Raw genomic sequence first — 25,470 nt, 5'->3', positions numbered from 1 at the left:
ACAAAAGGTAAATGCAGTTTTGGACTGCATCTATAGAAGTATTAGGGGCAAGACATGGGAGGTGATAGTGCCTCTACTCAGCACTGATTAGGCCTTGTCTGAAGTACTGTATGCAGTTCTTGGGTCCACATTTTAAAGAGGACATGGAGAAGTTAGAGAGGGTCCAGAGGTGGGCAACAAAGATGATCAAGGGCTTGGAAGGCAAGTCATGTGAGGAAAGGCTGAAGGAGCTAAGCAGTTTCAGCTTGCTAAAGAGATGAATAAGAGGGGACATGATAGCAGTCTTCAATACCTGAAGGGCTGCCATAAGGAAGAGAGAAAACACCTTTTCTCTCATGCTGCAGAGAGAAAGATGCAGACCAATGGCTTGAAGTTGCAACAAAGCAAATTTAGATTAGACATCCAGAAAAACTTATTCACTGAGAGAATAGGCAGTGGAACAGACTGCCTAGGGAAGTTGTGGGTTGTCCATCACTGGAGGTGTTCAAGAAGAGGTTGAACAGCTGCTGGCTTGGGATGTAGCTATGCCTATCATGGGTATTTCCCATGCTTCTGGCTTTCGTGGTTGCACGCATCCCCAGCTTTTTTCTACTATAAATGCCAGGGTGTTTTTAAGCCTCCCCACAGGCACTGGGTGTTAGCTACAGCTAAGGCTGGGGACTTCAACTGGCGTATGCTGATTCTCCTGCTAGGAACAATGTCAGAGGTTCCCTGCTAGAGGGTCTTGCCTCTCCACTCAGGGTCACACCAATCACCATATTTGGGGTCAGGAAGAAATTTTACCCCATGGTCAGACTGGTATGGACTGTGGGGGGTTTTGCCTTTCTCTTTAGCAGGGGGGCTGGCCTTCTACCTGGGACCTCTTGAGCATTTATTGACAATATTTTATAGGATCAGGACATTGCCTGTCATGGTTCGCCCATTTTACCTGTAGCAGGTTAGGGTGTTTGGTCTACATTGTGTTAGGGTTGAGGGTAGTCTTATTCAGAGATTTGATTATGGTTTGGCTAGGGATGAACCTGCCTCAGGCAAGGAGCTGGACTAGATGACCTTTTCAGCCCTATGAATCTGAGTGTGTCCATTTTGGGCCCCATGCTTCAAAAAGGATGTGGATAGTTTGGAGAGATCCTAGCACAGAGGGACAAAAATGGTTAGGAGCCTGGGAAACAAGGCTTATGAGGAAAAGCTGAAAGAACTAGTTTATTTAGTCTGGAGAGGAGAAGACTGGTAGGGGAGGTCTTCAAATACCTGAAGAGTGATTACAGAGAGGATAGAGATGGACTTTTCTTTGTGGCTGCAGGAGACAAGATTAAGAGCAACAGCCTCAAGCTGCAACCAAGGAAATGTAGGTTGGAGATTAGGAGGAACTCTCTGACTGAGGGTAGTTAAGCATTGGAACAGGATCCCTAGAGAAGCTGTGAAATCTCCATCCTTGGAAATTTTTAAAATCAGCTTAGACAGACACTTGGCTGGGATGCTTTAGTGAGGGACAATCATGCCTTGATCAGGGAACTAGATTACATGACCTTGTGAAGTCCCTTCCAGCCCTACCTTCATATGATCCTGTTAACAAACAAACAAACAAAAAAACAAACAACCTTTCTAGTCCTATCCTAATGGTTGCAGTGAAGAGCTTGAAAATGTGGACCAAATATAAATTGTTCCTTTTGCCCATGGATTTTGTGGGAAGAGCCTGCCACAAAATCAGGGACTATTTGGGCCACAGTGGGCATGGCCAGCAGCAGGACAGGGGAGGGGATGGGAAGTGCAGGGCGTAGGGAGATGAGGCTTTGCTGGCATAACCCTGCTTGTTCTGCCACCGCGAGGTCTGAATCCACTCAGGAACAAGACCCCATCCAAATCCAGAGCCCAGGGTGAGTTTGGCACCCCTGACCTAAAGGACCAGGAGCTAACTAAAATGCAACTAAAGCCTGATTTCTATATTTGTGTTCAAATTTTTGAGCTCTTCAGGCTACCAATATGGTGTTATCATTATATAGAACTCAAGTCTAGTCAATCTCTGGACAGCCATGAAATATCCAGAATATACTCTCTAAATACAACTATGCAGCAATAAAAGACAATGTAGTGATAGAGCCAAGAGCTCCAAGTTCCACATAGTGATTTTTTTTAAAAGACTTTACTGGACCACAATCTAAAGCTTAATGTACACAGGCCCTAATCCTGAAAACATATGAAGTCAAGCATATACAAGAGAGTTTCCTGAAAGAACCCAGAAAGTATAATATGCTCTTCCATAAAACTTACAGGAAAATTTAGACACTTCAGACAAGTGGAGAGCTAATCCAAAGCCTCAACTTATCCAGTCAAGCAGATCCCTGAGGGTTAAGTATCCACTTAAATTCTTACCACGCAGCTTTATGTATGTAAAACCACATGCTCATTCTAGAAGGCCTTCACTTAAGATTTCAGTTTCAGTAGACCGTGAAGAATCCCACTGCAGATCATATTCTCTTATCCCCCGTGTCAATATTTTACCTATCCAGGCTTTCCATTTACAATATTTTCTCACATATAACTTGCACCTTTTCCTGCCAAAACCAGCTGAGGAAAATTGGGATGTGTATTATACGCAAGGAAGAGAGCACCTTCCAGGTAGAGAAATTGGGGAGGATGGGATGCAGGACAAAACTGCCACAGTTCTGGGAGCTATGGTAAATAACACTACCACTGCTCTCTCCCTTCTCCCTCTCACCCATTCCACTGGCAAATTTTTAAACCAGTGTGAAGCTCCCCTCCCCAACTGGGCACCAGATTAGGATGACATGCAGGGTTAGCCCATGGCTGACCCCTGTGCACAGAGTTCAAGCCAGCACATGGTCCCAGACCTACCATGCAGCTCCAGTGCCAGTGTGACAGATCAGGCCCCCAGCCCCAGAGACTCCAGATTCCTAGGTAAGATTTTTTTTTTCCTTTTTGGAGCCTACCAAACAGAGTGCATGTTATAGTTGGAGGTTCATGAAAAAATGTTAATTGGGGGAGTATTTCCAACAAAAAGTTGTGACTGTGTAAGACTGGCAGACTGTATAAGACCCATGATTCTGAGTAACTGCCCTGAGCCATCCCTGAGGGATTCACTGCATAGGACACACAGTCCTGAGTAATCGGTATTAATTAACCAACATGAGTTGCAGCATTTACTCTACTAGCTGAACTGTGGCAGAGTCTGAAAGAAAGGACTACACTGTGTAGTTGAATATGCTTCATTAGCATAGTTGTATGATTCACGATAAAAGGAAAGACATACACGCTAAACATGCAAAGTATGCAGTTCATACACATGCAACTTTGACAATATTTTCTAAAATAGCTGCAGACACATTTAAGAGCCATTTGTTGATCAGAAGCCATAGTCTGAATATTGCTGGCTTAGGCCTTTTTTGTGAGAGCAATTCAGTCTGGAATCCCCAACTATTTGTGCAGTGCTGATGGACATAAAGGAAGGCATCAATTAATGAGACAGTGACAGCATGACGTTTTTCCCCCAGAGGCATACAATTAACAGTATACATAGATGAGTACAGAGACACCAGCCTGCCATGAAGTAAAGTACATGAGTTCTGAAATCCATTGATGATTGCAGTGTCAAGTCTATCATCATGAAACAAGACACTTACCATCTGGACAGTTTACTGCAAAGGAGCACAATCACTAGGGTTTGCCCTTCATCTCTCCCTACAAACTCCATTATGAATGTCTGCGCTACAACATCTGTCAGTGCATTAAATGAGTTACGGACAAAAAAAAAAAATCTGTTAAACCCATTTAGATTACAAAGATGAGCACTAAAAGGTTAGGAAGTGCTAGATTTACGATTGGCTGTACAGCCTCAGTTCTGTCCCTTTACGCATCCTTCCACTGCAATGATGGAAAAGATTTATGTAGTTTGGATGTATCACAATGCAGCTACACAGTGAGCCAAATTTAATACTGCAGAGGCAGTTTTAAATCTTCACTTGCTTGATTTTTTGCAGCTTCAATGTCGTTCTTTCAGTGCTGAATTCTACATACAATTTCCTAGGATTTTTAAACGAAAAAACCCCCAAACAAAACCAGATTCTATTATGTGCAATTATAATTATTCTTTCATCCTTCAGTTTTTCCTGACAGCTACCATTCAAAGGGAAATGGTATTTTAGCAGGCAAAACTGAACAAAAATTCTGTGGGGCAGAAGAGAGGCACCCCCTGAGCCATACGGCCTTCCACCAACCAAATATCAAAGGCCTGCTATAAATGATGGAGAGCTATCTCAGGGAAAAGAGGTAACAAGAATTCTTTACAATGAGAAATATCAATCCATATGAATACAGAATTCCACTACCAGCTCCCATCTCATCTAATATCCAACAAATGCATCCTCCAACCATACACTTTTTTCTAGATTTTTAACATGATACATTTGGTACCAAGGGCTTACAAAAGCAGAGCTACGAATATGAGTGTGTACCCAAGCACAGATTGCTAACTTGTTGTTGACATAAGTGCACAGAAAATATATGCAGAGGTGGCTCAAAGGAGCTACTTTGTTACATGATTCAGGTTTTCCAAGTGAAAAAATGAAATAAGTGCTAAAATGAAATAAGATAGGTATAAATATGGATTCTCTTCTATCAATCTTACACATAAGCAACAGCTGTAGTTGCCACGGAGATTTACACAAAGGCAAATTAGAAGTCATGGCATGCACACAACTGAGAAGGAAAGGGAAAAGTGGCCCTCGCAAAGGTAGTAATACGTAGTCCACAGCAGGTAAGTTTGAGATTCCCTATTCTCGCTCTCATAAAAATGCAGTTTATTAAATACATACACAGTCTCTGTTCATAACACATAATGCAAACACTGTATAAAAATGTATGTGGGCAAGTAAGAACAAAGAAGCTGGAACAACAGAACATAACACCAGGTTACTATTCCCAAAACAAGTCAAATTTTACAGTTACATTTCTATTTTGTACACCAATTTTAAAATACTGTAGCTCCATGAAATGATATTTCCACCCTTACATTGAGGGTGGTTTTAACAGAAAAAGAAATCACTCCTACAGATGTCCACTTTTAGTGATTCCTACTCAATTAACTGATACCTATTTCAGTTTAGCAAATCTATCCTGGCAATGCTCACAGAAACTCTGAAGCAGTCAGTAAGCAGCCCTTACTTTGTTTAAGTTGCCAACAAACTAATATTCATTAGTTTAAAAACAATATACCTAAATCTGTTACACTCACATGAAAATAGCATGTCAGTTCAAGTCTTAAACTACAGGGAATTTTATGGACTAGGTTCAATGTTAAGGCCCTGTTTATGCTGTATGGCTGTTGATACAAAATATCGCAGGAAGCCCCTCTGGTGTAAAGACCACTCTCCTAGCAGAGAGAATTTTTCTGCAGCCAGAAGTATATTTGATTCTGTAAACAACAGAAGCTTTTTCTACCTGAGCTGCATCCACTCTTGGGACAGCTGTATCTCAGCACATTTTGCAACCTTACTTGAAAAGATATATTGAACGAGGTCCTCCAAGGTTCTGTTCTAGGCCCAGTACTGTTTTATATCTTCATTAACTACGTGGAGGATGAGATTAAGAGCACGTTTAGCAAATTTGCAGATGGCACCAAGTTGGGTAGAGTTGCTGACACGCAGGAGGGTAGGAGTAGGATCTAAAATGACCTTGGTAAACTAGAAAAATGGTCCAAACACCCCCCCCCCAAAAAAAAAAAAAACCAAAAAAAAAAATCAATCAAATGAAATTTAATAAAGATAAATGCAAAGTCCTGCACTTGGGACACAACTAGAGGAAGAATTCGCTAACCTACGGTACAAGAGAAAAGGACCTAGGGGTCACAGTAGACTGTTAGCTAAATAAACCAACATTGTGCTTTTGTCGCAAAAAAAAACAACAACAAAAAACAATAACATACTGGACTGTATCAATAGAAGCTTCACTTGCAAGTCATGAGAAGTACTCTATATTTCGTGGTGGTGAAGCCCCACTTGGAGTATAGTTCCAAGTTTTGGGTCCCACACTTCAACAAAGAGAAACAGACAAGTTAGAAATTATCTAGCAGAGAGCAACAAAGGGCACGTCCAGACGAGCACGCACATGCCTCTTGCTCCGTCTCAAACCCCTTTGAGGTGGGGTAAGAGGCACATGCGGGAATGAAAAAAGATTCCCCGCACTGAAAGTTTGCACTGTGGGGAGAAAATTAGACCCCAGGGGTGTAAAAAAAACACTCTGCAGAAGAGCAGAGCAAGGCACGGTCCCAGACCACGCCCAGGAATCAGTCCTCCAAAAGAGACTCTGGTGTCAGCCAGAGCGTCTCTTTTGTTCCCCTGCTGCCTCTGGCCCCCAGTACTGTCCAAGGTAAGTGTGGGGGGTGGGGGAGAGGCAGGGGAGATGTCCCCAGGGCTGCAGGGGGTATGGACCCGGCCTAGCCCTGTGTGGCTCGCTATTTCGGCTTTGTACCAGAGCGGGTCGCAAGGCTCCAGGAGGTGCACACAGGACCCATGCCTCCTACAGCCATGTGACCTGCTCCAGTGCAAAGCCAGAATAGTGAGCCACACAGGACTGGCCCAGGTCCCACCACCCCACAGGCACAGCAGGGCAGAGGGACCGCATGCCATGCCCAGTCGGGTCCTGCTGGCCCTGGGGTCCCTCTGCCACCCAGCCGGGCCGGGCCCATGGCAGCAGGACCCAGGGCGGTGACCGTGAGCCACACCCAGGAAAGTCCAGCTGGCCCTGAGGCTGCTCCTGCCGCCCAGCCGGCCTGAGCAGCCCCAGGGCCGGCAGGACCCGGTGGGTGCGGTGTGCAGTCACCATGCCGGGCAGTCATCCAGCCGGGCAGCAGAAGAGCCCCGAGGGCAGCAGAACCCGGATGGGCCCCGCACACAGTCCCCACATGCCGCACCAGGTCCTGCCACCAAGGGCCGGACCCGGCCGGGCAGCAGATGGTCCCCAGGGCCAGCAGGACCTGGTTGGTTCCGGCACACAGTCCCTGCGTGCCCCGCCGGGTCCTGCCATCATGACTCAGCCTGGCCAGGTGGCAGACAAGCCCCATGGCTGGCAAGACCCGGCTGAGCCCAGCACACAGTTCCCGTGTGCCAAGCCGGGTCCTGCCGCCATGGCTCAGAGCACCTCACTCCCACAGCTGCTGCTAAACGTAAGTTATGGGCCCTGGGCGGGGGGGCTGTGGCCCTCTAGGGGGGAGCTGGAACCCTGGGCAGGGGGGCTGTGGCCCTCCAGGGTGCCTGGGACCCTAGGCGGGGGACTGGCACCCGGTGGGGCATAGGGGCTGTGGCCCACTAGGGGAGAGCTGCGGCACTGTAGAGGGATGGAGGGGCCTTCCATGTGCTGTGGGGGGGCTGCACCCTGTGGGAGCTAGGGGACCCACCCCTCCTGAGCAGCCCCCCCACAAGGTGCCCCACACGTACAGTCCCCCCAGTAATCACCCTACACCTACCCACACACCAACCCATATCCTTCCACACACCCAACCACTTTCCCCCTGCCCCTTCCCACCCCCTTCCTGCAAAAACCACATCCTCCCATCACACACCCATCACGTGCGAAGAAAACCAAAAGTGCACATCAACACATATAGTATAGATTCACAGATGTTAGGGTCGGAAGGGACCTCAATAGATCATCGAGTCCGACCCCCTGCATAGGCAGGAAAGTGTGCTGGGTTTAGATGACCCCAGCTAGATGCCTATCTAACCTCCTCTTGAAGACCCCCAGGGTAGTGGAGAACACCACCTCCCTTGGGAGCCCATTCCAGACTTTGGCCACTTGAACTGTGAAGAAGTTCTTCCTAATGTCCAGTCTAAATCTACTCTCTGCTAGCTTATGGCCATTATTTCTTGTAACTCCTAGGGGTGCCTTGGTGAGTAGAGCCTCACCAATGCCCTTCTGCACCCCCATGATGAATTTATAGGCAGCCACAAGGTCACCTCTCAACCTTCTCTTGCGCAGGCTGAAGAGGTCCAGGTGCCCTAGTCTCTCCTCACAGGGCTTGGCCTGCAAGCCCTTAACCATACGAGTGGCCCTTCTCTGGACCCTCTCCAGGTTATCAACATCCCTCTTGAAGCGCGGTGCCCAGAATTGCACGCAATATTCCAACTGCGGTCTGACCAGCGCCCAATAGAGGGAAGTATCACCTCTTTGGATCTGTTCATCATGCATCTGCTGATGCACGATAAAGTGCCATTAGCTTTTCTGATGGCTTCCTCACACTGCCGACTCATGTTCATCTTGGAGTCCACTAGGACTCCAAGATCCCCTTCCGCTTCCGTGCCTCCAAGCAGGTCATTTCCTAGGCAGTAGGTATGCTGGACATTTTTCCTCCCTAGGTGCAGCACTTTGCATTTCTCCTTGTTGAATTGTATTCTGTTGTTTTCCGCCCATATGTCCAACCTGTCCAGGTCTGCTTGTAGTTGTTCCCTGCCCTCCGGCGTGTCCACTTCTCCCCACAGTTGTGTCATCCGCAAACTTGGACAGAGTACACTTCACTCCCTCGTCCAAGTCGCTGATGAAGACATTGAAGAGTATCGGTCCAAGGACCGAGCCCTGCGGGACCCCACTGACCACACTCTTCCAGGTCGATATAGACCTATCCACTACAATTCTCTAGGTACGACCCTCTAGCCAATTCGCCACCCACCAGACTGTGTAGTCATCCAAGTCACAGCCTCTTAACTTGTTCACCAGTATGGGGTAGGAAACCGTATCAAAGGCCTTCCTGAAGTCTAAGTAAACAACATCAACCCCTACTCCTGCATCCAGGTGTTTTGTAACCTGGTCATAAAAAGAGACTAGATTAGTCAGGCATGATCTATCTGCTACGAACCCGTGCTGGTTTCCCCTCAGCATAATTTGCCCTGCTGGGCTCTCGCAAATGTGAGCCTTGATAATTGTTTCAAAGACTTTGCCTAGGATGGAGGTGAGACTGACTGGCCTATAGTTGCCTGGGTCTTCCTTCCTCCCCTTCTTGAAAATGGGGACCACATTGGCCCTTTTCCAGTCCTCCGGGACCTGGCCCGTGTGCCATGAGCATTCAAATATTCCTGCCAGTGGCTGTGCAATGACGTCAGCCAGTGCCTTCAGTACCCTCGGATGGAGATCATCCGGGCCTGTGTGTATGTGTGGAATGTGTGTGTATAGAATGGTCTTTTGTTTTAATTGTGGAAAAACATGAATTTGGGGGTATTTTTAAAAATGGATTTGGGATGCTGCTGCAGCAGTCCAGCTGGCACAAGGAGTAGTGTCCCCAGGTACCAAGTAACCAGGTCTCAGAAGCTCTTGAGAGCGAGTAGCCCTGAGCTGCTTGCCAGGGCAGCTTTTTGTAGGGATGGGGTAAGGACAGGGCAGCTTTTTATACTGCTGGGGACAGCACAGGTGCTGGCCCTGGGCTCTCGCTCCCCCTGGCTGCAGATCCAGGAGGAGCCAGGCAGAGTTATTTTGCCCCAAATCGCACAATTTTTTCCACAACAAAGTGGATGTCCGAGCACATGCGCTGAGGCAAAAAGCCCTGGCTCAAATTTGCATCATTGAGCTAGACCAGGGGTGCTCAACCTCTAGCCTGCAGACCAAATGCAGCATGTGAAGCCATGGTATCTGGCCCTCAAACCCCAACATTAATGCTGTTCAGTTCTAGTCAAAGGAATGTTCATTTGTAATTGGCTCTCTCCAGCCCACCAGTTAAAAATTATTCCATACTTTTATCCCTGCAAATGGCAGACAAAAAAATATTTCTTACATAAAAGATTTCAATCCTCAATGAAGTCATTTAGGACAAACAACACAACTGGTCTCCTTTAGTCTGGAAACAAGTTAACAAAAAAGTAAGTCACTATTAAGGATTGATAAAACTAAAACTTCTCTGCTGGGCAAGTGGCCAAACACACATCTTTGATTGTTCCATTTCTGCAATAAAGAGCATTAATATGCTATAACACTGCCTGAATATTTTAATACCTGCCTACTCAATGAAAACAAACAGATGAAAGTAAGAGAAAACAGAGAGAGAAACTAAAGGCTAATGGGATATTCTTGAAGCTAGAATATTTCAAGTGTCTTTTTCCAGCGTTGAACCACATACAAAAGAGCTTATAGTATCATTTGCACTCTACTCGAAACAAATGTGTTACTGTCACAAACAACATCAGCCTTCAAGCAACATCACTACTAGTTCCAGGCAGCTGAAAAAAAAATCATGAAATTATGAACCCAACTTTGGTCTTTAAAAAAAAAAAAAAAGCAGATCATTTAGAGGATCAGAAAAGAAAAACCAAAATAAAAAGCTTGATGAATAATAAGCAAAAGGAGAAGTCTGGGGTAGATTTTTTTCTTTTAAATTGAGAGAGTTAGTCTCCTAAATCCACATATAGAGAACTATCTTTGCCATAGAATGTGAGTCACCAAAATGAAAAACACTCATATTATGAGTAATAATATCTACAGTTTTTATTTCTGTTATAATCAGAAGGACACTGAAAAAAGCTATTCTAAACTGAGCCTGATTTATATTCCTTTTTTTTTATGCTGCCCTAGAACTAGAGGAGCAACTCGATAGCAGCCACAAATATTCCTCTGGGCAAACATAAGCAGAAGCCAAGTCTAGGTTTGGTAAACAGTGTAACCAGAAAGCCAAAAAGGAAAGCAATTGTTCCAAGACATCTCGCAGACTTTGAGGTGACAGATCCCTTTTAAACAGAATCTGTCATGCAATTTTAATGCTTACTTGTCACTACAGACAGCAGTATAAATATTCTGTATAGCATTGTATAAGGATTCTGTACTTGAACAGTGCAATTTATCTGGAATAGTCTAGATTTTTTGCAGTTGTACCCAAGAAGGCCACATCAGCTTGTTAAGGGGGACAGCATGGGAAAGGATTATATCCTTTACCAAACAGTGAAATGCAACATAATTTTAACACATTGTTGAAAAGATCATATGTGAAAGTTTTACTGTGGGTATGAATGACAAACTAATCTACAAAATGTTCATAATCAGAATGGGAGGCAAAAATAACTGATGTTTTGTTTCAAGACTGGACACTGCAAGCCTCATAGTCCCAGTCAAGTCACTTGTACTCCAGCAGTCAGTTCAAATGGCCATTTTGATTTAAAAGACTTCTTTTAAAACTTCAGATAAGTTGTGATTAAAATCAGGTGATTTAATAAAGAAATCAATCCATTCTGTTCCTAGAAGGCTTTTCAGTCAGTTCTGTAGACCCCCTTGTGAAGGCTGGATTACAATGTGAGCCCTCCAGCTATGCTCATTTATTTTGAACTAATCTATCCCTTTACTCTAAAAAGATAATGGAGCTTCAAAGAGACACTACTTGTATTGAACAGCAGTTATTCCAGCTATTAAGATCAAAGATCAAATTAGTTTGTACAATCTGCATAACCCACACTGAAAAGAAGAGCTACATTTCACTGCAAGGAAAAGGAGTAGTGACAGACCTACAGACTGTAATGCCATTTCTGTTGGCATACACCCTAAATGACTAGTCTGACAAAAAACCTGAGCAAAAGCTGAATGTCTGTTCTCTTCCCTCCAAAGGATGCTCTGTACTCAGAGGCAGAAGGAAGGAACAGAGGTCAACAAGAAGAGAGTGAATGGGCTAACCGAAGCCTCACTAAGACTGGCACTGAACCATGACTTTAGTTTTTGGCAGGTTTAGTGTTCAAAAGCTTGTCATTCTCTGACCTACTATCTGTAACAGGTCAAGCTTGAGTCCAAGTCCATGTCTGTGCTGTCACTGCTCACTCTTACGAAGCACGCTTTCTAAAGTGTACATACTGCAGAGTCCCCAAGAAGTGCAATACCAAAAAAAATGTTGCTTTATTTTGTTTCCCGGTAGGGAAACAAGGGATCATGTGATCACAGAGGGGAAAACATTCTCTATGTACACCTTTGCCGGTGCAAGGGAGACCAGTAATCACATATTATTACTGCATGCTGTCAATGCTGCTGCTTAACTGCATTAGCCCCAGGAGCCAAAGCAAGACAGCCTCTCTTCTCACTGATGAACTTGTATACAGCTACAGCACAGGCATCAAACTCATCTCAGGCCCCAGGCAAGATCTACACTGTGATGTTTCCTGTGGACTGGATCCAGCCTGGGGCACGAAGACTGCTGTAGTAGCCACTGCAGCGATGTCAGCAGTGGGTCTGGGGGAGCGAGTGGAGGGGCAGCTATGGTAGGCCAAACTAATCGCCAATGGCCATACCCAGCAGGCCATGTACCACTTTCTAATGCCCATCAATAGCCCAGTGGGCTGGATAAAGAGGCTCCACTGGACAAATGTGGCTCATAGGTTATATGTTTAACACCCCTAAGCTAAGGCAATCTGTTTGAGAGTAAAACAAAATGAAGAGTGTCTTGAGACATACCCCTGCCTTCCTTCCTCTATTTGAAATAAAAGTCACTGTAATACCACTAACCAGAATTGTAGATAAGATATTCCCAAGGTAAAACAGAGGAGGAAGACAGAATAAAAATCAAACGGGACCTCAACAAGAAATCCAGAGAACTATAAACACGTTCATTCAACCATATGCACAGAGCAACAAGGCAGTTACAGTTTTCTGCCAAAGTTACTTATGTTTGTTATGAGTTTCTTTTCTTTCTTTACAAGTAGATTTGGGGTTTTGTTTTTAAGTCAACATAGTGTTATTTGTTTAATGCTACTGGGGTCAGAGGAACAGAGAGAATTTTAAACTAACAAATGCTGTATGCTAATAAGCCAGTATTATTTGGAGCATTCAGCACACAGTCTTCTTGTATATTTAGGCTAGTACAGTTAACATAGTGATTCAGGATCATTTCTCTTTGTAAGTTATCATGTATTTTGGAAACTAATAGTTCAAGTGTTTACTGCAGATTTTAAAAGTTGTATACATCATTCTCTCCATCTCTTAGGAACACGTGAAAGAGTTACTCACATTTTACAGCTTTAACATTAAAGAAAGACTTCTTAAACAAAGTCTATATAGAATTTTAGTTTGGTTACACAAAAAATATTTTTACTTAGATTGTATTCTCTGAATGTATGTACTGTACTTCAAATTTTCACATCACTAATGTGTCCAGAACTACCACTACAGAAAGTCTAAACCTGAAGTACAAATTTCAACTGTATTTCATGTGAATATTCCCAGGTGTTAGTTACACAGAAATATTTACAGCAATATACATTAAACACCATTGATAGTGGTGCAATCAAATACATTATTAGAGTACATGCTGTCATTACAATGCGAGTCACAAGTACTCTTAGAAGCTGATTTGTAGCACACTGAACTATGTGTTCTTCCTAGTATCTTCCCTTCTCAGTTTCAATGATCAGACATATACAATACACTAAGATGTAACAAGTTTTAGGTTTGCAGAAACGGTATGCTTTGGAAATTATACAGCATCATAATTTATGAGTATTGCAACACATACACATAAGCTTAATAAAGGTATTATATGATGTGGTTCCCTGCAATTGGACTATGACACAGGAGACGTGTCTCAGGTTCTGTGAAGAAAAAGACTAGGGTTGAAACCCAAACTTAAAATTATGTCTTATTTGGTAGAGGCATCTTGCATTTTCTTAAGGGAAGTGGGAGAGAAAAGAAGAGACAGGAATATTTAAAGACAGCGCTGTGCCTGATAGATACAGACACTCCATTGAAAGGAGCTGACACATACCAACAACCAAAAGAAGCCTCAGAAGATCTTGACAAATTACATGAGTACACCCTGCTGTGGGTTTTCCCACATAGAGAACTGCAGCAGGTAAGAGTTGTGAATGTAAATGGATAGATCCTCCTATATACTCATTTATTTCATTTAAGGAGTGGTTATTTCAGTTTAGCTTAGGGCTACTGCAAACAAGTTTAAGATAACCCATAGTATGTGTAGCATAATAGTACACAGTAGTGGTCACTTCTGTGTAAGTGACAGCGGGATCAGTCTCTGAAGAAAATTGTCTTAAAAGATCAGAAAACACAGCAAAGACAAAACTGAAAAGCCATTAAGGGAAGTTACCAAACCTTGCAGATCCTAAATACAAAAGATAAGAGGCTGACCCAAAAATTGGAAAGGGGGAAGGGAGAGAGGTATGTTAAAATAATCTTCTATTAATTCCTCCAATTTTAAACAGATAAAAGAGAGGATCCAGGTTTCCAGCACAAATGGCTGCAGAGATGTCTGCACTAAAATGCTGGAAGTAAAATGAAAACATGACAGCTGAATTGAGGATTTTAATAAATTATCAAAGATGCGTTCTTCTGTCCAACCAGCTTAGTTTCTACGGGTGGGGGAGGGGATTAAAGGTTTTCGTTATATGATTTCACACTGGTTTGATTGAAATTTCAATATTGAGCATGTACTGGAAAGTAAATAAATTGATGTTATTTGTATTTTGGCAGTAAAAAACAGCTCACCAGTCAACTCAAGACTCATGTTAACAAGAAAAAATTGGCCATTTGTTCTGTGCCTGCTCATGCTAAGAAACGCTAAGTACATCTCGCAGTACATATTTGGTTCCCGCCATAACAGCTTCATGGACATCCTGTGTTTCTCGCCACTCTGCTTGCATATTCAGATTTAGGGCTGGGGAAAGAACAGAAGACAACCCTTCCTGCCCTTCCCAAAAGGCCAATTCTCAGTGAGGTCCATTATCTGAACCAGGGATGTCCAACTTAGTGGCACCATGAGCTACACCAGCAGGGGCTGCATCAGTGTGCACCACAGGCCTCCCAGGCACTCCCCTGCTACACCGGTGCTGCCCACTCGCCACGTCAGTGAACACAGGTTTCCCCACACCCTGCTGCACCATGCACGTGGGTGTGGGAACGAGTACCTCAGCCCTTCCTTCAATTTCCTGGGCTCAGGCTCTTCTGCTGCACCAACAATCCACCTCATGGGCTTACCCAACATAGCTGGGTGTGCCAACCTGCTTTGCCCTGACCCATAGGGCCAGGCAGGAAGCAGAAGCTAGAGGCAGGGGAAGTCCGAAGCCCCTAGCTCAGGGGTAGGCAATGTTTTTTGGCCAGAGTGCCAAAAATACCATAATGTCTACCTTGAAAGGTGCCAGAGTGCCGACATGTCAGAGCCTGGAGCAACTGTTTGCAGCCTCCTGGCTGCAGCCGGCCCACAGAGCCCGGTCTCCTTGCAGCAGGGCTTGCAGCCTCCCAGCCACCCTGACCGGAGCACCCTGGGCTCTGTGGCTGGCAGCAGTTGCTTAGAACCCGGGCTGGCGGTGCTGTGCTGAGCAAAATGGCCTTGCGTGCCATGCTCAGCACGTATGCTGGGGGTTACTGACCCCTGCCCTAGCTGCTACTGTTGCAGATAGAGCAATGGAGGGAGTGGCAGCTGAATGCAGCCTGTGAGCGTCCGGCTGGACAGCCATTTTCTGAACCAAACCAAGTGACCTTACACTCACTATGAATCACATTGAAAGAGACCTCCTGAAAAAATTATTTCCACTGCCTCCTGCTTGAAGATGAGGTGTATTCAAAGTAACCAGATTTACAAGTAAAGGTTTTAAAGGACTAAGAACACTGATGCAGCTGTGCATAGTCCTTTTTTTTCCCCTAGTCCAAACCAGATATATTTAATTACAGCGCTTCAGGAACCACTCAGGAGAATAATGTATTTTTTCTTTTAAGTCCTATATTTTGGTCAAATAACCTAACCCAGAAACAAAACACCACAAATAAAAGCCTCACACACCTGCACTGTCTGAGACTGCTCTTTGTTCATCCTATCCTATGGTAGTTCAGGCAATTAAGGTAATATCCAATAAACAACAAATTGAGCAATGTTGCTTCACCTAAAATCTCTCCAAACAAAACCAGATACTATAACAAAATGCTTTAAATGAGACAAGTGAACAGCACCCTGCTATATGGCCTGCTAGAAATGAGGAGTTTCTAAATGGATAGTAACTACTGTGAATTAACAAATTCCACAGCTGCTTTTGTGCTTCAAACATTCTGAATGAAGTAATAGCTGGCAGGGGTGGCCTTTCATCAACGTGCCACTGCTCACTCTTACACCTTCTATCTACCACTTGACAGCATTCGGTCTCTCCAGCGTGAAGACAAACATTTTTTGAGGAAACATGTTGTGATGATGTGAACTTCAAGAGAAAAGGAAGCCCAAGGTTGGCAGCAGCAGCCCAACAGTTCAAGGATGATCTCTAATCATGGCTTATTTATGGGTCTTAAGGTCACTTAAGAGTCCAATCTTTGAGCCACAGATCCACCAACAGGAGTTTCAGGTCTTTCCATAGGGGAGAGTAGACCAACCATATGCTGGGATTTCCTTCCTCTGCTCTCTCTGCTCTGCTTCAACAGCAAGACACTATCTGGTTGGGGTTGTGGCACCATTAGAGCTGGTTAGCAGCCAGCTCCTCCCAGCTCGATGCCAGTGTCTCGAGGTATGCCTTCAATGCATCCTGGCAGCATTTTATTTGGCCGCTGCAAGATCTCAGGCTGCAACTAAGATGGGAGCAAAACACTTGTTTTGAACCCTGAACTAAACCCAGAGTATTTGACAAGACCCCTGGGCCAAGGACTCAGGACTTGAATACACACAGCAAAAACAATTTACCTCCATCTCAATGTTTCATATTTTTTATTTCAGTGCATCTGGACATTCATCTAAGACTGCCCTGTTTTAATGTAATACAATTAAATAAACATGCAACTATACCTTATACCAGAACCAAAGGCTATGTTTTTCATTCCTGTCCAAAGCAAAAAAACCCCAAAAGACTTTATAAAAAAAGAAGAGACTGAATGTAATCATTTTGCCAACCTAGAAGCAGAGAATGGAAGACCCTTTCAACAGCTATGAAGGCCACCAGACAGTAATGATACATAACACCAGGAGGAGAGCTTGGTCTGCAGGCCCCCGTGTTGTGAGGCACTTTTGACCAAGCCCCACGTGCCACAAGTGGCACGGGCAGCCTCTGCATGTGGCATACCATAGATCAGGCAGGGAGCAGAAAGTTGTGGCAGATGGAACAACAGAAGGGGATTGGAAGGGCACTCCAGGAGAGCATAGAGCCTAGCTTTGGCACACCTGTCAAAAGGCTGGCCCCCCACCACCCTACACCCTTGTTTTCATAGCATGACAACAACACTTCAGAGGCCAAACCAAGAACAGAGCACCACTAAGTAAGTACAATAATAAGCAATGTACACCCAACAACTTCACAGGAACACCAGGTGAAAAGGGATACAGATATGCATACAGGTGAAGTACCCAAAGCAGTGACAGTGTTAGGAATAGAAATCCATGTGGGCTTGACTCTAGTCCTGTATTACTCTGCCAGAAGGGTCTTCTCTCTAGCTCCAATTGTTTCTGTAGTCCTTCCCACAAAGCAAATGAACATCAATCATATATATCTATCAGTCAGAAACCAAGAAAAAAGGGATAGTTTGCCCCCTTACAATGAGCAAGTAATGTACAGTACAATCCTTCTACAGAAGCACAGCTTCTTAACTTGACTCAAAGACTAACTATATGCAGAACAATCAAAATATTTCTATAAAGTATGTAATATTCTTCTTTCCACAAGAACAGTCTAAATAATCCCTTTAACTGACCCCAAATGCCAACTCCCTAACCAAGACACAAATGCTTTATAATGTTGTGGAATAACTTACAGCAACAGTACACTCTGTGGCCTACAATCAATTCATTTGCTGGAGAACAGGCTACTAAAAACTTCATGGCAAAATGCAAGACTCTCATTTTCCCTGGCTTTTCCGTAACAGTGGTAATGCACCAAGAACCAAGTAAGGGAATTTCCAAATTTAGTCTAAGAATGTCTCTAAAAGCTTGCCCAAGTGCTCTTTGTTTTTCATGCTTTTTTTTTAAATAGATGTAAGGGCACAATGTGAGATGTTACGTTATATTGTGCCGTTAGTCCCATTTTTGTATTGCTTAGAACTACTGTTTCACCAGTTCATAAAAACAGCTCTCCCAATGATATCAATAGCATCTTCTGTTTCACAACGCTTGGTTTGATCCTTATTATACCCCTTTCCAATTCTGTACCTTCACTTTACAGAATGCAGCAATATTATCCTCTTAATATTAAAAAAAGCACATCAACACAGGACTGGCAAAGTATTCGTAATTAGGCCAGTTTTACTACAATGGCAACATTTTAAAAGCTTTTGATGTAATGGAAATTTTAGAGAAGGACGTTCTGACTCCAGTTTCAATAGATTAGGAGAGTGCCATAGCACATCTGTTTCCTTTTTTTTCATTTTTGCTAGAATATCCAAAAAACACACACACCTATTTTTCATAGATTAATGAAATAACATCGCGGAATAGAGGAAGAATGGTCATAGTACAGTACCCTTCTAAAAACTCTAATGAAGTATCTTCATATGGTATTGGCAAGACACGAAGCATCAGGATAAATGTCACTACAGACATGTTTTCATAATCAAATCGTGTGTTGAACCAACTTGCAATACATATAAAAACCCACACATCAGTTTCATGCCAAATTGCAAGAACTCTTAATTTACTTTTTTATCTGTTAAGAACTTATTTTTAAACTTAGATTCTTGCTTATTTCTACTGCAATCCCAAGACACCTCTTCATATCTGTAGAACTTCCTGTACCCTGAGAAGAGACTAATTTCTATACCATCATTAGGCAGGCAGACAATCTCACAGGGAATAGATTCTAGTTGGGCAGATGGAAAGAACTACTGTACAAGTCACCAAGCAGATATCAAGAGTACTGCTGATGAAAGAAAACGTCTGTGGAAACAGCATGGATAAGTTTGCATCTGTCATTTAAAGCAGCCAACTCTTATGTTTACACAGAGCTCTAGTCGCAAAGGAATTTATAAATCACACTCATACCTATTATAAGGCTGTGTCCGAGAACAAAAACAAAAAACCAAAAAACAGTAAGTAATGGAGTGCTATGTGCTGCGCAACAAGGAAGAAGGCATTTTGGTCAGCTTTAGTTTCCTCTTATGAAAAGTATGGCTCAAAGGAAGACCATAAAGAACAAAAGAGAATCTTCAAAAGTGTCACACCTGCAACAATCCATGCACAAATTATACAAAAACAGATTCATTTCCCTCAGAAAAAATCTAGAGGCAGCCAGCCACGCCAAGTGTCACACCAGGAAGCCCTTATAAACAAAGTTGTGCAAAACCAGATCTGTCTCCCTCAGAAGAATGAAATTCTAATCAGCTCCACCAAGATTCAAAACCTGTTATTTCAGGTATTTCAAAAGATGCTGCTTAGCTCAAGAAGCCATTCCTTTTTAATAAACATCTTTTCCAGTCTCAGAATGCATTCCATAATTATTGTTCATAATAAAGAAAGCTAGTAAAAAAACACAAACATGCGATTTAAGTTTTGGAGAATGAACAGAATTACCCCGATTCAACAAAAGACACTGACACCTGTAACTTCTTTTCTGACTTATCTGTTCAACTACAACCTGTGTGACTCATACATAGGTTCAAAATTCCAAGTTCAGAAAAGTTTACCTGCCCCCTATATTTAGTTTTAGTTAAGGCTGCTTCACTTTCAGTGTTGTATTTTGAAGACTACAGTTCACAAGGGTTATGCAAGTATACAAAGTTTATACAATGGAATGTTTGTAAAATCACCAGTTTATCAAGTGAAAAAGTAAGCAAGCCCCCCACCGCACAGCATTTTAAAGAAAGCCTTCCAATTGGACAACTGTTCTTTGCAATTACTTGGGATCAGATCTTTAAGTACTTAAGAATAATGCACATTTACTACTCTTGATAGTGGCAACACCTACTTGTTTCATAACTGATTCATAGGCATAAATCAGGACAGTTTGGCACCTGATAGAATAACTCATTCAGAGTGGCATAAGATTTTTGATTAGTAGTAAGCCTTGACCTGTTATGAATCAGACTTGGACTACAGTATGTCAACAACAGACTGCACGTAAGAGTCCAGTGAATATTCTTCCGGAAAAGCAGCCAAACTCAGGTGAGTTGGCAGAGCTCGTACTAAATCTATAGTATGTAAAACATTGGAGACAGCTATATTTCAGTTTCCCAATGCAGAATGCAAAAAGGAAAAAGGAAAATCTCATTCAATAGAGAAGGGTTTTTCCCCCTCAGTCCAGAAAAGGGTTTACTTAGCTATAAAAACATGAAAGATTTTTTTTTTTAATTCGCTTGAATGTTTCTTTGACTTAGCAGGTGTGAATACATGGGGCGATTAACAGTGACATAAGGGAACTGCAGACCTCTGACCTCTCCCTCCCACAGCAGGGGTTCTTACCTTGATCATTTGAAAACACTCTCTGTGTCTGTCTCTCTCTGTCTCCCTCTTGGAAAAAAATATCTTGGCAGTGTCCCTTAACTAGTCAGACAGGCAGGGACAGTAGGTTCAATTGAATGATGAATCATTAAGGACCCTTCATTGTGACACACTGCTCCTGTTTCATCCACATAAGACAGACAGCTTTGGCTTCTTTCTTTCTTTCACCTTTTTTTTTTTTTTTTTTGGGGGGGGGGGGTCTTTTTTTGTTTCAAAGGACTTTGGTATTTTTCAGCTGAGGACCACAACATGCACATTGCTGCCCTCCCAGCTGCTGAGTTCTCAGCATGTACCTTTGTGAACCGAGACAGTCGAGGTTGAGCGTGTTGCCTAGATCCTGAGGGCTGACTGGCACAGCAGAAGGCTTCCAGAGGAAGCCAGAGAAAGCAGACAACTTACACCTAGACAAAACTCCAGGGATCTTCAGCTCCAAGGATCTCTAACTCACTCCAGAGCTCTCCAGCTCCAGGAATATCCAGCTCACTCCACGGATCTATAATCCCAGAGCTCTCCACTCCTTCCAGGGATCTCCAACTCCAGAACTAACTCACTCCAGGGGTCTATAACACCAGAAGTCTCTCTGGAGCCGAAGATCCTTGGCATTATAGATTCCAACTTCAGGGATCTCCAAGGACCTATAACTCGGGATATCTCCAACTCCAGAGCTCTATAACGCACTCCAAGGACCTATAATGCCAGGGATTTCTGGCTAGCTGGAGATCCCTGGCATTACAGATCCCAACTTACTCCAGGGATCTATAATGCCAGGGATCTCCAGCTTCAAAGTTCTATAACTCACTCCAGGGATGTATAGCCCCAGAGCTGTCTAACTCGCTCCAGGGATCTATAACACCGCCGGGATCGCTCCCTCCAGGGCTCTCCAAGCACCGTGCCAGGCAAGCAGCGGGCGCTGCCCCCGGCCCGAGGGGGCGGGGGGTGGGGGATTTGGGGGCGCTGCCACGCAGGCTGCCCCGACGAGGGGTCCGGCACGTCGCGGGCAGCCGGGCAGAGGGACGCGGCCGTGGGGCCGGCACCGGCACCTGCCGGGGAGGGGAGCGGCGCCGGGCCGGGCTCACCTTGGGCAGCTCGCGGAGCTGGTTGGCGTCCAGCAGCAGCTCCTCCAGACTGCGGCTGTAGCGGTAGATGTCGTCGGGCACGGCGGCCAGCGAGCAGTGCCGCTTGTCGATGGCCTCCACATGACGGTTGCACCGCCACAGCGGGATGCAGTGGAACATGGCCTCGGGCCGGCGGCGGCAGCGCGCCCGCCCGCCCGCCGGGCGCCGCTTCCTCCCGCCCGCTCCTCCTCTTCCCGGGAGAGGCCGCGCGGGCGCGGGCACCAGCATCCGGGGGCAGGCGGTCCCTGCTGCCTGGCGCTACGCGGGCTGTCCGGCGCCTGGCTGCTCCCCGCCTCCCTTCATGCCTGCGCCTGACCCGGAACAGCGCCGCGCTCTGCCTCCCTCCTCGCACCCCGGGCTGACATCACCCGGCCCGGCCCCGCACGCCTTCCCCGCGGCCGGCACTGGGCGGCAGCGCGCGGGAGCCCGCCCAGGAGCGGGGCGTGGGGCTGCGGAGCCCGCGGGCTCTTTGTGCGGCTGAAGGGGCGCGAGAGAGAGAAAGCTCTCAAGTTTGGGACACGAGGTGTCCTCTCCCGCCACTTGGAGGAGCGTCCTTTAGGCACCAGAAACAAGGATAAGCAGGGGGGTATTTCAGTGTATGGCTATGTAAATCTACGGGGAGGGAAACACTGGGATATCATTACTATTAGGCCCCAGTCCTGCCAGCAGGCTTCCCACGCGCTCAGCTTTATTGCTAAAGCAGCTCTGGCCTGGGAAGGTCTCGCTTCGCCTGCACCTTTGCAGGGTGGGTGCTGCCCCTGTGCCAAGGCCAAGCTATGCAGCCGGGGTTGAGGGGTTAGTTTGGAGGCCCCAGACTCCGGTGCAGCTGCCATAGCTGTCGCCACGGGCGCGTTGTGGTTTGTGGACGCCCTTCCACACCTGGACCCGGTGATCTTCTGAAGTCCCTTCCAGCCTCACAATCTATGAATCTACGAACCTACCCCTTCTGCGAGTGCTAGAGCGCACCAGGTTGCAGCCCCTTCATTGCCTCCTCCACAACCTCCTGCACTATTCCCCACAGCGTTTTCGTTATTTGCTCCCCATCCACACCCTACCAAGTCCCAGGACCTCCTGGTCAACTTCCTCCTGTCCAGGAAGGAGGCTCTGGTTCATGGGTGACTGGTGCCTCCCTGTCTGGGGGAACACCAGATCACCGTGGCCGATCACTAACTGGGGGGAGGTCCCCGAGCTGCTGATTGTCGAGCATGGAGCTACCAGCGGCGAAACCAAAAGTGCACTTCTGCCAGCACTTCCGGTTTCGCGGCTGGTGCTTCCAGGGGATGCACGGCCAATCTCAGGGCGTGCGCATGCACCCCCTATGTGTCGCCGATGCTCTGGTTGAAAGGACCCCCAGAAACTATGGGGCTGTTTTCCTGTCCCTGGCCCAATCATGTCTCTGAACAGAGCTCCCTGGGCAGTGTCCACTGGCTCCTTGGACTTGTTTTGGGGCCAGCAGGCACTGTCCAGTGTGCTCTACTTGGTGTCCCGTCTCGCCCCCGCCCCGCACTTGTTTGAAACCTTTGACCTTCACTCCCATCCCTGTTTTGTGTTTTACTTGTTTCAAGCAATCACTGATGTGTCTCGCTACCTTATTAAGGGGAGCTTACAGCTTTACATGGTGGGCAGTGGTCCATATTCTGGAATGACACATCTAAAGGCCCTCTTGGCTGCTATCCCCTCTCCCTCTTCTGGCTTTCACTGCCTGCCCCCATCCCAGGAGGCAGGGCAGTGCAGTGTGCACAGCACAGCCGGGGGAGCTGAGGGCTGTGTGGGCATGTGGCGCAGTCATGGCATGGGGGTCACAGGTACAGCAGTGGTGGAAGCATCCTGTGCAGTGTGGCAGAGGGAGGTGTGTGGCCTGGGGGTCCATGTGGCCCCAGTTGGTGCAGGCCACAAGCTATTCGGCCCCTAGCCGCTTAGAAGTTGGACAGCCCTGTACTAAATGTACTATGAGTATCTGCAAGAGTAAAAAGATAAATATTTACATACTTATATTGCCCTGACTACAGTGCATGAGTTAGTGCCATATGTGTGTTTGCAGGATCAGATACAGTAATACTAATTCATATTTTCAATTCAGGTATTATTACATCTCTATTATCTAGTTAAAGAGACTGTGGACCACAATACTGAATTTGGCCAGCTGTATTTATGTGGGTGTCCAGGTAAACATACATACTGTTGTCTGCTGAAGTCTAAGCTTCCTTGTTTGGGATGGTTTAAATTCTCTAACAGCAAGAATGTGTGAATGCTGAATATGTTTCATCATTTTCTTGATAATGCATTTTTTAAGCAATGCAAAAAAATGTTACAGTGGTGTTATTTATTAGGTGCTTGTCCATCATTAATGTGCCACACACCATACACACTAAAATTAGTACAGCATAAAAACAAATCAATCCAGTGTACTAACGACTTTCTGAAGTACGTTTCTCAAACCCACTTTAAAAAGGGCAAATTCTAAGGTCAAGAAGGTGAGCAGAAGCAAACATACAAACAACACTCCATCTGTTTCTGCAAACTTCAGGCTTCAGTGGCCCCATTCTTTCATGCGTTTAAGCATGAGATGGTGTAAAGATTTTTTAGTGAAATAACTCAAGTCTGAAAGGATCTTTTGGGGAGGTTGTCTTGTACCATTTTTGTAATCAGCATAAATTGGAAAAAATAATCACTTAACCTTAGACGTATCTTATTTTAACAATATCTATAACACTGGACAAGGTGGAAATTATGCTTTTAGGTGGTAGTTGAATCCAGTAATCTCCCTTTTCTTGGTCTTCTTCCAAAATTTTGTGTAAATGCTATTTAAGTAAAATTTAAACTTATTGTTTCTCATGCCAGATCAACTGTTTAGTCTTGAATGTTCTATTTGTCTAAATTTACAGATATTGCAGTGATCTGGCTGATTATTGTTCTTTAAATAAAGAGCACTGCCAGTTTTGGTTTTTCCACGCTGATAATAGTTTGCAGACCTCCAAAATATGCTAAACACTCCAGATGTCGCCTTCTTTTAGGTATTTGCAATAATGCAAACACCTAAAGAACAACCTATCTGGAAGCAGACATGTCATTCTTTTGCAGATGTAACAAGAGATTTTAAAAAAATAACCTGGAACACATCTGAAAAAAAAATGTAGAGATGGCTGCTACACTGAGTAGGTGAAACAATTGATCAGCAAATGAACTGTGATTTGACATCAGTTTGACTGAATTAGATTAAACGTGGAAGAAATGTTTTAGGAAAAGGCTGCAGCAACTTGACTTCCAAATAAGCTGGGACTTAACAATTTTAATGAGGAGAGAAATCACGTCTTATGAAATTAATGGCAACTAGAGCTATAATGGGGTAAGCATTTGATCCCAAAAGATAATCAGGCTTGTAATCTAAGTGTAACGCACCATGACCATGTGGGTCATTTTTAGGCCTCTCCACTCTTCTGCCTGATCTCTTTCATTTTGTTTGTGAATTTATTAAGCAGAGTCAGACTGATACTGTGGAAGTTTCCTCAAATTGAATCACTTACATGCTTCTGCCTTAGGATGGCAGGATCAGGATTCCACTGTGATGGAAGTAGAGCTGCCTGAATGGCATTGCCTTGCTATTGGGAACAGTAATAGAGGTGTAAATTAGCATCAGCTGTTGGCTTTGTAATATGGAGACATCTTTTGGGAGATGAACTGTGATGACCAAACTCATTTCATATAGGCCACCCAAGGTGCCAGTTCCAGTCGGTACCGACCTAGCTCAGTTGGAAGTGTCCATATTCCATGCTGTTGAGCAAAACTAGGAATTAAAATCTCCATGGTCTTGCATGATTTTTTTAATGCACTGAGAAATAATAGATTTTTACATCAATGAGACTGATCTCACTCCCAGTCTTCAGAGATACCATTTTAAATCAGTGGATCAGAGTTCAAATTGTGGGCATCACTTGCAAATTGCCTGAAATCTAACAGACCTGCTTTCTTCTGTCTTGAAAG

At 44.8% G+C, this 25,470-nt stretch overlaps 1 protein-coding gene across 1 annotated transcript in view; it reads right to left on the bottom strand.

Moving 5' to 3' along the window:
* LRRC1 (leucine rich repeat containing 1) overlaps nucleotides 1-21,609 on the bottom strand; it is a 119,728-nt gene extending 98,119 nt beyond the window's left edge. Inside the window, exon 1 of the mRNA XM_006262418.4 lies at nucleotides 21,451-21,609. Within this exon, the coding sequence (XP_006262480.1) occupies nucleotides 21,451-21,609 (159 nt within the window). The remainder of the gene's footprint in view (nucleotides 1-21,450) is intronic.
* Between the last annotated feature and the right edge of the window lie 3,861 nt (nucleotides 21,610-25,470).

Source organism: Alligator mississippiensis, chromosome 1 (assembly GCF_030867095.1).
Source record: "Alligator mississippiensis isolate rAllMis1 chromosome 1, rAllMis1, whole genome shotgun sequence".
In the NCBI taxonomy this organism is placed as follows: Eukaryota; Metazoa; Chordata; order Crocodylia; family Alligatoridae; genus Alligator; species Alligator mississippiensis.
The sequence above is the reverse complement of the archived record's forward strand: the minus strand, read 5'-3'. Positions and strand labels throughout refer to the sequence as shown.